The sequence below is a fragment of the Tachysurus fulvidraco genome, chromosome 1, assembly GCF_022655615.1.
Source record: "Tachysurus fulvidraco isolate hzauxx_2018 chromosome 1, HZAU_PFXX_2.0, whole genome shotgun sequence".
Lineage (NCBI taxonomy): Eukaryota > Metazoa > Chordata > Actinopteri > Siluriformes > Bagridae > Tachysurus > Tachysurus fulvidraco.
Genome location: NC_062518.1, coordinates 49,898,048 through 49,913,047, shown reverse-complemented (window position 1 = coordinate 49,913,047; position 15,000 = coordinate 49,898,048). Strand labels below are relative to the sequence as shown.

Below are 15,000 nucleotides of genomic sequence, written 5' to 3'. Positions count from 1 at the left end.
CTCTCTCTACTCTCTCTCCTCTATACTCTCTCTCTACTCTCTCGATACTCTCTCCTCTATACTCTCTCTACTCTCTATACTCTCTCCTCTATACTCTCTCTCTTTACTCTCTCTCTTTATTCTCTCTCTTTATTCTCTCTCTTTATTCTCTCTCTTTACTCTCTCTCTTTACTCTCTCTCTCCTTATTCTCTCTCTTTACTCTCTCTCTTTACTCTCTCTCTTTATTCTCTCTCTTTATTCTCTCTCTTTATTCTCTCTCTCTACTCTCTCGCTCTCTCTCTCTCTCTCTCTACTCTCTCTCTTTATCCCTCTCTTTCTCTCTCTCTCTTTTTATCTCTCTCTTTACTCTCTCTCTCTTTATCTCTCTCTCTTCATCTCTCTACTCTCTCTACTCTCTCTCTCTCTCTCTCTCTCTATACTCTATCTCTTTACTCTCTCTCTACTCTCTCCTTTACTCTCTCTTTACTCTCTCTCTTCTACTCTCTCTCTTACTCTCTCTCTCTTACTCTCTCTCTCTTACTCTCTCTCACTCTCTCTTTACTCTCTCTCTTACTCTCTCCTCTTTACTCTCTCTCTTACTCTCTCTCTACTCTCTCTCTATCTCTCTCTCTTACTCTCTCTTACTCTCTCTCTTACTCTCTCTCTCTTACTCTCTCTCTTTACTCTCTCTCTTTACTCTCCTCTCTTACTCTCTCTCTTACTCTCTCTCTTTACTCTCTCTCTATACTCTCTCTCTCCTCTCTACTACTCCGCCCCTATCTCCTCTACGCTCTCTAAATACTCCTCTCCTCGATAATCTCTCTCTCTCTCTCTCTACTACTCTCCTCTAATAACTCTCACCTTCTCTCCTCTATACTCTCTCCTCTATACTCTCTCTCTACTCTCTCTCTCTACTCTCTCTCTACTCTCTCTATACTCTCTCCTCTATACTCTCTCCTCTATACTCTCTCCTCTATACTCTCTCTCTACTCTCTCCTCTATACTCTCTCCTCTATACTCTCTCCTCTATACTCTCCCCTCTATACTCTCTATACTCTCTCCTCTATACTCTCTCCTCTATACTCTCTCTTCTGTACTCTCTCCTCTATTCTCTCTGTACTCTCTCCTTTATACTCTCTCTCTCTACTTTCTCCTTTATACTCTCTCTCTCTACTCTCTCCTCTATACTCTCTCCTCTATATTCTCTCCTCTATACTCTCTCCTCCATACATTCTCTCCTCCATACTTTCTCTCTTCTTTACTCTTTCCTTCATACTCTCCACACTCTCTAACCCCTGCCCCCCCCCTCCCCCAGGCGTCTTCACTGTACGAGGAACTTTATCCACATGCACCTGTTCGTGTCCTTCATGCTACGAGCACTTAGCATCTTTGTTAAAGACGTTGTTCTGTATTCGGGATCCAACCTCGAGGAGACTCAGCGGATCACATTCGAGGATCTGAAATCCATCACCGAGGCTCCGCCCATTGAGAAGTCCAAGTTTGTATGTATCTAATACAGTACTGATTATATCACTGAGTGTTAAATCTGCAGTTTCCTCTTATAAGCTACGGCTGTGCTCAAAAGTTTTCATACCCCGAAAGAAATTGTTAATCATTGCTATTTATGTGGAAAATATGACAGATAATGCAAAATGATATTGTTTTATTTAATGATCGTGGTCACATGACGTCATTAATTATCGCATAGGTGTTTGACTTCTTTTTAAGACCTAATGAGAACTAAACAGCCTGAGCAAAAGTTTACATCCCCTTGAATGTTTGGGCACATTATGAACACACAGGTCGACACACGGAGCTTTAAATGTCTATTAAACGGACGTTTCCACACTTGTGACTCGTTGTAATCGTAATTAGTGTCTGTACATAAATAGTCAGTGAGTTGGCTGGATTCTGCACCATGGGGAAGATGAAAGATCTGCCAATGGACCTGCGTAATAAAGTAGAGGAACTTTATAAAGCAGGAAAAGGATATAAAAGGATCTCAACACATGAAATTGCCAGTCAGTGCTGTTGTTAAACCCTGATAAAGAGCTGGAAAGTAAGAGATTCTGTTGATACTACGCCAGGTAGGTCAGGTAGAGCGAGAAAACATCCACAAACTAGTGCCAGAAGAATTGTTCAGGACACAAACACAAAGAAAAACCCACAAACACCATGGAGAGAAATACAGGCTGCTCTGGAGCACAATAAGGAGGGACTTGAACACAAATGACCTGCATGGTCGAGTTACCAGGAGAAAGATGTTACTGCTCCCATGCCACAAAAAGACCCTCCTTCAGTACACCAGGCAGAAACTAGACAAGAGTCATGTGGAGCGATGACACCACAACTGAACTTTATAGTCACAACCATAAACACTGTGAGATGCTTCTCATCCACACTGTAAAGCATGGTGGTGGATCTCTGATGTGTCGAGGCTGTTTGAGCTCCAGGGGCACAGTTAGGGCAGTTAGGAGAAACCGATGGTAAGACGAATGCAGCATGTTATCAGAAAACAATATTCTACAGCTGCACATGAGACGCTCTCAGATGTCCCAACATGACAGTGACACAAAGGTTGACCGTCCAATCGGTACACAGCAGTAAAGGTGAAGGTTTTGGAGGCCATCAATATCATTCAACCACTTTGGGGAGATCTCGAATGTGCAGTTTGCACAAGACAAACAAAATAATTACAGGAATGGAGGCATTTAGACAAAAAAATGGGCAGCTCAACTAACTAAGGGGGCAACACTCCATAGTAAGAAGTAAAGGTATGCAAACGTTTGAGCACGACTGCATTAGAAACTGGTAGTTTTATTTTATTCCCTGTCCTTTTTTCCATTTTCCCTCCTTTTCTGCAAACTGATGAGTTTTTCTGTAGGCACTTAAATGTCGTAGCTAAAAGCTGGTGTGCTTCACCTAACGGTTGGGGTTCACTTCCCACTCCGCTCTCTCTGACCTTTTGTTCTGGAACATATTGTTGTACCACACTGCCCCTGGGGTGATGAAAGTTTATCTTAGATGGTGTGTGTGTGTGTGTGTGTGTGTGTGTGTGTGTGTGTGTGTGTGTGTGTGTGTGTGTGTGTGTGTGTGTAGAAATTATGTTCCCTGTTGGATGAAGAGAAGAACTATGTAGAAATGATTAAATACTCATTGTTGGATTATTTGCAGATGAAACTCATTTTTTTTGTATTATTCATTTCCTTGTTGTTGTTGTTGTTGTTGACGTTGTTGTTGTTGTTGTTGTCGTTGTCGTTGAAGATCGGCTGTAAGATCACAGTTACACTCTTCCTGTACTTCCTTGCGACAAATTATTACTGGATCCTGGTGGAAGGCCTTTACCTCCACAGCCTTATCTTCATGACCTTCTTCTCTGACAGGAAGTACCTCTGGGGCTTTACTGTCATTGGCTGGGGTAAGTAATGGGGTGGAGTCACATACACAGGAACTGTTCTGATTGGTTACAGAGACATTTAGGTGGTAAATGAGTTCAGTGCTGTGCGTTACAGCTGATATAAACTCAGCATTCACACCTTTTTATGTAATATAATTGTATACCAGTTATCTCTAATCTATCTTGCTCTCTTCAATGTTCTTGTCCTAGATGAGGAAGTGTGTTCTGTATTGTTTTTGATGACACTTTAATTAACACTCTGATCCAATTAGCTCCTACTATTAGAACATGATGAGATATGTATAAGAAATGTTTCCCAGGTGAAAAAGAGGGGCATTAGAGTAATTACCTGTGCGTCACTATGCTTCTGAGCTCTTTTATTACCTGTGAATTGCAGGGAAATGCTCCAGGGGGTGTGGGGGGCTGTGTCATAAGCTTAACATGACATGACAGGAATAAGCTCCGACAACCTGACAGTTTGTGTATTATGGGATGTTTGTATTTGGACCTCACTGCGCCTGCATTGTACACACTGTGCGAAGTGTGTGTGTGTGTGCACAGCGCATACAATGTGGATGCAGTGGAGTCGCCTCACATCAGTGATACATCCTGATACATCAATGATACACTGATACGTGTCATGTTCTTACACTCGTCTCACTATAATGCACTCGCATCTGATATGGCTACACTCGTATCTCATACTGTTACACTCGTATCTCATACTGTTACACTCGCATCTCATACTGTTACACTCGTATCTCACACTGTTACACTCGTATCTCATACTGTTACACTCGTATCTCATACTGTTACACTCACATCTCACACTGTTACACTCGTATCTCACACTGTTACACTCGTATCTCATACTGTTACACTCGTATCTCATACTGTTACACTCGCATCTGATATGGCTACACTCGCATCTCATACTGTTACACTCGTATCTCATACTGTTACACTCGTATCTCATACTGTTACACTCGTATCTCATACTGTTACACTCGTCTCACTATAATGCACTCGCATCTGATATGGCTACACTCGTATCTCATACTGTTACACTCGTATCTCATACTGTTACACTCGCATCTCATACTGTTACACTCGTATCTCACACTGTTACACTCGTATCTCATACTGTTACACTCGTATCTCATACTGTTACACTCACATCTCACACTGTTACACTCGTATCTCATACTGTTACACTCACATCTCACACTGTTACACTCGTATCTCACACTGTTACACTCGTATCTCATACTGTTACACTCGTATCTCATACTGTTACACTCGCATCTGATATGGCTACACTCGCATCTCATACTGTTACACTCGTATCTCATACTGTTACACTCGTATCTCATACTGTTACACTCGTATCTCATACTGTTACACTCGTCTCACTATAATGCACTCGCATCTGATATGGCTACACTCGTATCTCATACTGTTACACTCGTATCTCATACTGTTACACTCGCATCTCATACTGTTACACTCGTATCTCACACTGTTACACTCGTATCTCATACTGTTACACTCGTATCTCATACTGTTACACTCACATCTCACACTGTTACACTCGTATCTCATACTGTTACACTCGTATCTCATACTGTTACACTCGTATCTCATACTGTTACACTCGCATCTGATATGGCTACACTCGCATCTCATACTGTTACACTCGCATCTGATATGGCTACACTCGCATCTCATACTGTTACACTCGTATCTCATACTGTTACACTCACATCTCACACTGTTACACTCGTATCTCATACTGTTACACTCGTATCTCATACTGTTACACTCGCATCTGATATGGCTACACTCGCATCTCATACTGTTACACTCGTATCTCATACTGTTACACTCGTATCTCATACTGTTACACTCGTATCTCATACTGTTACACTCGTATCTCATACTGTTACACTCGCATCTGATATGGCTACACTCGTATCTCATACTGTTACACTCGTATCTCATACTGTTACACTCACATCTCACACTGTTACACTCGTATCTCATACTGTTACACTCGTATCTCATACTGTTACACTCGTATCTCATACTGTTACACTCGTATCTCATACTGTTACACTCGTAGCTCATACTGTTACACTCATATCTCATACTGTTACACTCGTATCTCATACTGTTACACTCGTATCTCACACTGTTACACACACATCTCATACTGTTACACTCGTATCTCACACTGTTACACTTGTATCTCATACTGTTACACTCGTATCTCATACTGTTACACTCGTATCTCATACTGTTACACTCGTATCTCATACTGTTACACTCACATCTCATACTGTTACACTCGTATCTCATACTGTTACACTCGTATCTCATACTGTTACACTCATATCTCATACTGTTACACTCGTATCTCATACTGTTACACTCATATCTCACACTGTTACACACACATCTCATACTGTTACACTCGTATCTCATACTGTTACACTCGTATCTCACACTGTTACACTCGTATCTCACACTGTTACACACACATCTCATACTGTTACACTCGTATCTCATACTGTTACACTCGTATCTCACACTGTTACACTCGTATCTCACACTGTTACACACACATCTCATACTGTTACACTCACATCTCACACTGTTACACTCGTATCTCATACTGTTACACTCGTATCTCATACTGTTACACTCGTATCTCATACTGTTACACTCATATCTCACACTGTTACACTCGTATCTCACACTGTTACACACACATCTCATACTGTTACACTCGTATCTCATACTGTTACACTCGTATCTCATACTGTTACACTCGTATCTCATACTGTTACACTCGCATCTCATACTGTTACACTCGTATCTCACACTGTTACACTCGTATCTCATACTGTTACACTCGTATCTCATACTGTTACACTCGCATCTGATATGGCTACACTCGTATCTCATACTGTTACACTCGTATCTCATACTGTTACACTCGCATCTGATATGGCTACACTCGTATCTCACACTGTTACACACACATCTCACACTGTTACACTCGTATCTCATACTGTTACACTCGTATCTCATACTGTTACACTCATATCTCATACTGTTACACTCGTATCTCATACTGTTACACTCGTATCTCACACTGTTACACACACATCTCATACTGTTACACTCGTATCTCATACTGTTACACTCGTATCTCACACTGTTACACTCGTATCTCACACTGTTACACACACATCTCATACTGTTACACTCGTATCTCATACTGTTACACTCGTATCTCATACTGTTACACTCGTATCTCATACTGTTACACTCGCATCTCATACTGTTACACTCGTATCTCACACTGTTACACTCGTATCTCATACTGTTACACTCGTATCTCATACTGTTACACTCGCATCTGATATGGCTACACTCGTATCTCATACTGTTACACTCGCATCTGATATGGCTACACTCGTATCTCACACTGTTACACACACATCTCACACTGTTACACTCGTATCTCACACTGTTACACACACATCTCACACTGTTACACTCGTATCTCACACTGTTACACACACATCTCACACTGTTACACTCGTATCTCATACTGTTACACACACCTCACACTGTTACACTCGTATCTCATACTGTTACACTCGTATCTCATACTGTTACACTCGTATCTCATACTGTTACACTCACATCTCACACTGTTACACACACATCTCACACTGTTACACTCGTATCTCATACTGTTACACTCGTATCTCACACTGTTACACTCACATCTCACACTGTTACACTCGTATCTCATACTGTTACACTCGTATCTCATACTGTTACACTCGCATCTCATACTGTTACACTCGTATCTCACACTGTTACACTCGTATCTCATACTGTTACACTCGTATCTCATACTGTTACACTCGCATCTGATATGGCTACACTCGTATCTCATACTGTTACACTCGTATCTCATACTGTTACACTCGCATCTGATATGGCTACACTCGTATCTCACACTGTTACACACACATCTCACACTGTTACACTCGTATCTCACACTGTTACACACACATCTCACACTGTTACACTCGTATCTCATACTGTTACACACACACCTCACACTGTTACACTCGTATCTCATACTGTTACACTCGTATCTCATACTGTTACACTCGTATCTCATACTGTTACACTCACATCTCACACTGTTACACACACATCTCACACTGTTACACTCGTATCTCATACTGTTACACTCGTATCTCACACTGTTACACTCACATCTCACACTGTTACACGCACACTGTCACACACACATCTCACACTGTTACACTCGTCTCACTATAATGCACTCGCATCTCACACTGTTACACTCACACTGTTACACTCGTCTCACTATAATGCACTCGCATCTCACACTGTTACACTCACACTGTTACACACACATCTCACACTGTTACACACACATCTCACACTGTTACACACACACTGTTACACACACATCTCACACTGTTACATTATTATCTAGGCTGAGATGGATGTATGTAAAGTATGTAGTATGAAGTATGTAATATGTATGTAATAATTAATGTATCGAAGGATACACACTCTGCACACACACACACACACACACACACACACACACACACACACACACACACACACACACACACACACACACTACCTTAATTTATTCATTCATTTTTTATTATTGCTACTTTGAGTCACAGTTGATTGACTCTCACTCTCCTGCGTTCTAGGCGTCCCTGCAATGTTCGTCGCTGTTTGGGCGAGTGTTCGGGCGACACTCGCTGACACAGAGTGAGCACACACACACACACACACACACACACACACACACACACACACACACACACACACACACACACACACACACACAAACTATTTACTGCTAGAAATAAGTATGGTCTGTCAATCACAGTGGTGTTAAGGTGATGACCTGTGTTTTGAGGACTCGTGTGTGTGTGTGTGTGTGTGTGTGTGTGTGTGTGTGTGTGTGTGTGTGTGTGTGTGCTCCTGTGTGTGTATGTGTGCTCCTGTGTGTGTGCTCCTGTGTGTATGCGTGCTTGTGTTTGTATGCCTGTGTGTGTGATACAGGTGCTGGGACCTGAGTGCTGGTAATATGAAATGGATTGTGCAGATCCCAATTCTAACAGCCATCGCGGTGATTTTTACACACACACACACACACACACACACACACACACACACACACACACACACACACACACACACACACACACAAACTCACACACACACACACACACACACACACACACACACACACACATACACACACAAACAAACACACAAACTCACACACACACACACACACACACATAAACACACAAACTCACACACAAACACATACACACACACTCACACAAACTCACACACACAAACACATACACAAACACACACACACACAAACTCACACACACAAACACATACACACACACACTAACTCACACACACACACACTAACTCACACACACACACACACACACACACACACACACACAAACTCACACACACACACACACACACACACACACACACACACACACACACACACACTCACACACACACAAACTCACACACACACAAACTCACACACACACACACACACACACACACACACACACACACACACACACACACACACACACAGACACACACACACTTCTGACCAATCAGAATGCAGTATTGAGGGTGGTGTATTATTACTGTAACTGTAGAAGTGTGACATTTCACCACAGATGAATGTATAATGATGGAGGGAATAATTTATCAGCCTTGATTGTTTTTTTTTAAAGATTAATTTCCTGCTCTTCTTGAACATCATCCGAGTTTTGGCTACGAAGCTAAGAGAAAGTAACGCGGGTCGCTGTGACAGCAGGCAGCAGTACAGGTGAGAGACGTTCCTCACAGTCAGCTGAACATCTTCCACTTTCTTCTCTTTCCTCCAATCAGCTCTGATGTACAGCAGCAGTGTAGCACTGAGCTGCTTCTTCTGCCTGCGGTCTTCACATCACTGCTGCTGTTCCCTTTATAGAGACATTCTCAATATCCGTCTAATAATAATCAGAATGATAGATAGATAGATAGATAGATAGATAGATAGATAGATAGATAGATAGATAGATAGATAGATAGATAGATAGATAGATAGATAGATAGATAGATAGAAATATTTGAGGAACAAAGTGAGGGAAAACATTGGATGAGAGAGAAGGGGAGAAAGAAAGAGTGGAAGAAAGGAAAACAGATATGGAGAGAGAGAGAGAGAGAGAGAGAGAGAGAGAGGGACAGAGACAGAGAGAGAGGGAGATGATAGATAGATAGATAGATAGATAGATAGATAGATAGATAGATAGATAGATAGATAGATAGATAGATAGATAGATAGATAGATAGATAGATAGAAATATTTGAGGAACAAAGTGAGGGAAAACATTGGATGAGAGAGAAGGGGAGAAAGAAAGAGTGGAAGAAAGGAAAACAGATATAGAGAGAGAGAGAGAGCGAGAGAGAGAGAGAGAGAGAGAGAGAGAGGAAGGCAGAAAATTGTAGAAAGCTGTAAAGCTGAAAGGAATGACAGACAGACAGACAGACAGACAGACAGACAGATGATAGATAGATAGATAGATAGATAGATAGATAGATAGATAGATAGATAGATAGATAGATAGATAGATGATAGATAGATAGATAGATAGATAGATAGATAGATAGATAGATAGATAGATAGATAGATAGATAGATAGATAGATAGATAGATTATTATTGTTTAATAAACTTGCGCTCTTCTGTTTTTATTTTTATTTATATTGATTGATAAATGTTTAAATAAGTAATAAAATATTTATTTTAAATTCAGATTTTTTTACCTAAATTAAAGTTAACAATAGTAATGAATAAATCCCACTTTTACTTTGTTTGTTAAATGAGTTTTAAAGTTTTTTTCTTTTTTTTTCATAATTTTTTGTTTGTTTAAAAGTTTGATTTTGTTTAAATAATGTTAATGTTAATAACGTTAATGACCTAATTAGACCATGTCATATATTGTGTTGATTTATTTGCAGCTCATTTATTAAATATTACTCATTTTTTAATTGATTGAGTTTTTATTGTTGTTATTGTGGCCATGCCATGATGAAGATTACGATGAAGACGATGATGATGATTGTTATTGTTGTTGTTTGTGCACAGGAAGCTGCTGAAGTCGACTCTGGTGTTGATGCCGCTGTTTGGCGTTCACTACATCGTGTTCATGGCCATGCCGTACACCGAGGTGTCTGGAGTTCCCTGGCAGATTCAGATGCACTGCGAGATGCTCATTAACTCCTTCCAGGTATTGATCGTTTATGTAAAACCCCCATTTATCTCCATCAGGCTCGAGAAGGACGACACGTACACGCAAAGAGGTCAACTGGAGATTCACTTGTAATCCGAGTCCAAGACAGTTTTCATGAAATAATTAAAGACAGACTTTGCTCACGTCCTGAAACCTGTAGAAACAGCAGCTTGTACACTTTATACAGTTTGTCCAATGGACGAAGGGAGGAAGGGTTTCCTGTGTCGCTTTGTATCCATCCAGGACATCATGGAGCATGTGGAAGATGTTGTCTGAGATGCTCAGTAGCTTAGACAACATCCATCCAACTCCACTCCCACAACATCACCGGCCTTAAGGAAGAGTTTGTTCGGTCTGTTTACATCAGCTACCCTCACCTCCATCACTGTCTCACTCAGTAGAGTAGGACAAATGTTAAAGCCACTGGAGAAGTCAAAAAGCATGACTCCAGGTGAGTGTAGGCTCGGGTCAGCAGGTAGGTGATGGCGTCCTCAACTCCCAGGAGGGGCTGGTAGGTGAACTAAAGGGGGTCTGTGAATGACCTAACCATGGGCCTGAGCTCCTCCAGCACTAGTCTCTCTAAGGTTTCCATAATATGGGGTGTTAACGCCACAGGCCTGTAGTACTTGGGGTAACTGGGCTGTGAGGTCTGTGGAAAAGGGACAAAGCAGGAAGTCTTCCATAACAGAGGGACCTTCTGCAATCTCAGGCCCATGGTGAAGACATGGTGAAGTACAACACAGAACTCGGGGGCACAGGTTTTGAATACCCCGGGGTAGATCTTCTCAGGACCTGCAGCCTTGCTGGACTGAAAGGTCCTCAGCTGTCTTCTGACACGGTCAGGTGTGGACAGGGTGTGGAGCTGTAACGAAGGGGAGGGGTGAAGGGGTGAAGGAGGTGAAGGTTGTAGGCAGGCAGGTCTGTGACGATTAGTAAGTGCAGAGAGTCGTGTGGCTGATGATGATGATGATGATGATGATGATGATGATGATGATGATGATGATGACAATGATGATGATGATGATGATGGGCCTGTGGGGATGTGTAAGGACGTCATCATATCTGTAGAAGAACAGATTAAGTTTGTTGGCCCTATCTACACCACCATCAATACCTCCACTGTTGGACATTTATAAACCTGTGATGGTCCTCATGCCACTCTACACCTCCCTTAGAATGTTCTGTTGGATCTACACCTTTCTACTGTAGGTGTCTTTGGCTTCATTAAGTATTGCTTTCAGTTTCCTTTGTGCTTTCTTCATTCTTCATGTTTGCATACATTAAGTGAAGGTTCCTCTCCTCTCTGGGCAGACACTTCACATATTTTGTCCATAGTGGTGCGGTTAAAGTCACCTGAGATGATGGATATCTGGTCATGTGAATAACGCTGAGATGGCTGAAGGTGTAATGTAAATAACGACATGTATAATCTCTCTGGGCAGATGATAAGGCCGGAGTCCCACAGCTAACAGTTAGATGTCCGGACATCATACCTGCTTTTGCTTTTTAGCTGTAATATGGATAGGATTGCACCATCTGTCCCCTATCTCCTTTACTCTTACCACCACTCATGATGCCATCCCAGTCACCCGGAACAGCCCGAAAGCCCTCGATGCTTTGATCCGGTATGTCCTTGTGCCACCATGTCTCATAACTGCAGAAGGAACCGAATGGGGAACGTTTATTAAAACTCTCCCCATCTGCAGAGGGCGCAGTATCAAAAAGGCTTACCGAAGGTTAGAGGAAGAGGGTTTCCTCCATAAAGGGTTGGGGTTTCCTCTCCTTCGAAATGGGGATAATTAAAGAAAAACTGTTCCAGCACAACATGACACTGTGTTCTGTTAATGTCTGGAAAATGTAAGTTAAGCCCCGCCCCTTTTTTATTCACAGACATTTCTTTTTTCTCATTGTAGGGTTTCTTCGTTGCGATTATTTACTGCTTCTGTAACGGAGAGGTAAGATCACCTCCTTCACCTCCTTCATCTCCTTCACCTCCTTCACCTCCTTCACCTCCTTCATCTCCTTCACCTCCTTCATCTCCTTCACCTCCATTATCTCCATCACTTCCCCCATCTCCTTAATATACCTAATTTACCTCCTTCACCTCCTTCATCTCCTTCACCTCCTTCACCTCCATTATCTCCTTCACTTCATCCATCTCCTTAACGTACCTAATTTACCTCCTTTACCCCCTTCACCCCCAGGTGGAGTTTAATGCTAAAGCTATTGTATTTTTGTGTTTAGGTCCAGGCGGAGATTAAGAAGTCATGGAGTCGGAGGACGCTGGCGTTGGACTTTAAACGTAAAGCACGCAGCGGAAGCAGCACGTACAGCTACGGCCCGATGGTTTCTCACACCAGCGTGACTAATGTGACATCGAGGCAGCGTGATGTCAGCATGAGGCTCACACCCGCTAACAATAACGTTAGCACCAATGGGCACCGGAACCTTCCGGGCTACGTGAAGAACGGCTCTGTATCGGACCAGTCCATCCCTTCTTCTGCTCAGGAACTCCACGTGCAGGAGGACGAACCGTCCAAGATGGCGACGGAGGAAAAACCCACCCCATTAGTCGAGGAGGAGCGGGAAACGGTCATGTGACCTGTTGAATGTTACAAAGAACCTCAGGATCAATCAGGCTCTCAGAGGAGTTTGCTAGCATTGCTAAATAAGCTAAAAGCCTAGCGTCTACGGGCTAACGAAGGGGCTCCGAAGCAGCAGCGGGATTCAGAGGACGATGTTCACGCTGCTGTCGGATGAAGAAGATATTTAATGTGTATAATATTGTATAGATATATCGTGTATAGTGAAAGGTGTGACTTCATGGAGTGTTTGTTTTTCAGAATCAGGTGTTTTTCCACCCTTCTGTAATTATTATTGACCTCCTCATGTATTACAGAAAACTGCTCTTTTTGTCGTAGCTAAAAGTTTTGAAGGAACTGAAAACAACCTTTCGTAATTTTTGCAGTAAACGTTTAAGGTTGCTGTGGTTTTCTTCATGAGCTTCTCACACAGAAATAGTTACTCAGACTCACACCACGACATAAATTAAGACAAATCTTTTACAAAACGTAAAAAAAAAACACACGACCTTCTCGAACTACCCGTCTATTCTATTGAGTTAGCAAAAGACCGATTGGAAACTGTAACGCATTCATACGGATGAATTCAATTTTTTGTTTGTTTGTTTTAGAAAATTTTCGATTTTTGGAGTTTGTTGATTTTTGGAGTGTTTATTTTGATCCCCTTGAGCAGAAACTCTAATTCATTTTGAAAACACGTCAGGTCTATTTATTTATTTGTTTTTTTTTGTTTGTTTGTTTTGTATTGTTTTGTTTACTTTTTTTACTTTAAATGTATTTGTAAAAGTCTAAAATGCGTAAACTCGTTCAACTCTATTCATGTAAGTCAAAATGTTTACAAAACTAACTAAATAAATAAATAAATAAAACAGAAAAATGTTTGTGTTGTGAGCGAAAAAAGCGCTAAAGTTTCTGGAATGTGATGTCGGCTCGATCCTTTTTGTTTGTTTGTTTGTTCGTTCGTTTTAACCGCGATACTTTAACGTCTTTAAAGCTCAAGCTGAACGTATTCCTTAGCTAGCTGTCCGAGCATGTTAGCTATCTGAGCTAACTCTATACCTGAAAGATTTTTCATATTGGTTAAGCGACAAAAAAAAAAAAAAAAAGTTATTTTATTTAATTTACTGAAAAAATTTTTTACTTTTAAAAAATATTCATTCGATCACATCGTAACTTCAGAAAAAAAATTCTAGAAATTTTTAGAAAGAATTTCAATCAGGAATTTATTCCATTATTAACAAAAGTGTTGCTTTAAAAAAATATGTTTTTGTGTATATATATATATATATTTTTTTTTCAGAGAAGTTAGAAGTTATTTTACAAAGAAAATGTCAAATGTTGAAATGTATGTATGTAAAACATTCATCTGGGTGCTTTTGCTTTGTAAATGTTTGGCTTTTATCTTATCGTTGGTTCTCCGTGTTGTTACTGATGTGTTATATAGTAAAATTCATTGTAAAAAAATCTCACTTAAGTATAAGCACCTTATGTGTTTCCTCACGTGTCTGAATATCCACAAATGTTCAGACAAAGCCGAAGGGGCGATCACGATCCTCTTCATCATCATCATCATCACAAACCCCCATGAAAGACAGTATGAAAAAAATGTAGATTTTATATATGTTTCGACTCGTCTAGAAAT

The 15,000-nt window shown here is 41.0% G+C and overlaps 1 protein-coding gene across 1 annotated transcript in view; it reads left to right on the top strand.

Annotated features, from left to right (window-relative positions):
- LOC113636533 (parathyroid hormone/parathyroid hormone-related peptide receptor) overlaps window positions 1-14,516 on the top strand; it is a 62,411-nt gene extending 47,895 nt beyond the window's left edge. Inside the window, exons 6-13 of the mRNA XM_047814153.1 lie at window positions 1,296-1,482; window positions 3,245-3,398; window positions 8,159-8,219; window positions 8,517-8,583; window positions 9,236-9,330; window positions 10,632-10,773; window positions 12,690-12,731; window positions 13,021-14,516. Coding sequence (XP_047670109.1) covers window positions 1,296-1,482; window positions 3,245-3,398; window positions 8,159-8,219; window positions 8,517-8,583; window positions 9,236-9,330; window positions 10,632-10,773; window positions 12,690-12,731; window positions 13,021-13,377 — 1,105 coding nt within the window. The 3' untranslated portion in view covers window positions 13,378-14,516. The remainder of the gene's footprint in view (window positions 1-1,295; window positions 1,483-3,244; window positions 3,399-8,158; window positions 8,220-8,516; window positions 8,584-9,235; window positions 9,331-10,631; window positions 10,774-12,689; window positions 12,732-13,020) is intronic.
- Window positions 14,517-15,000: the final 484 nt, after the last annotated feature.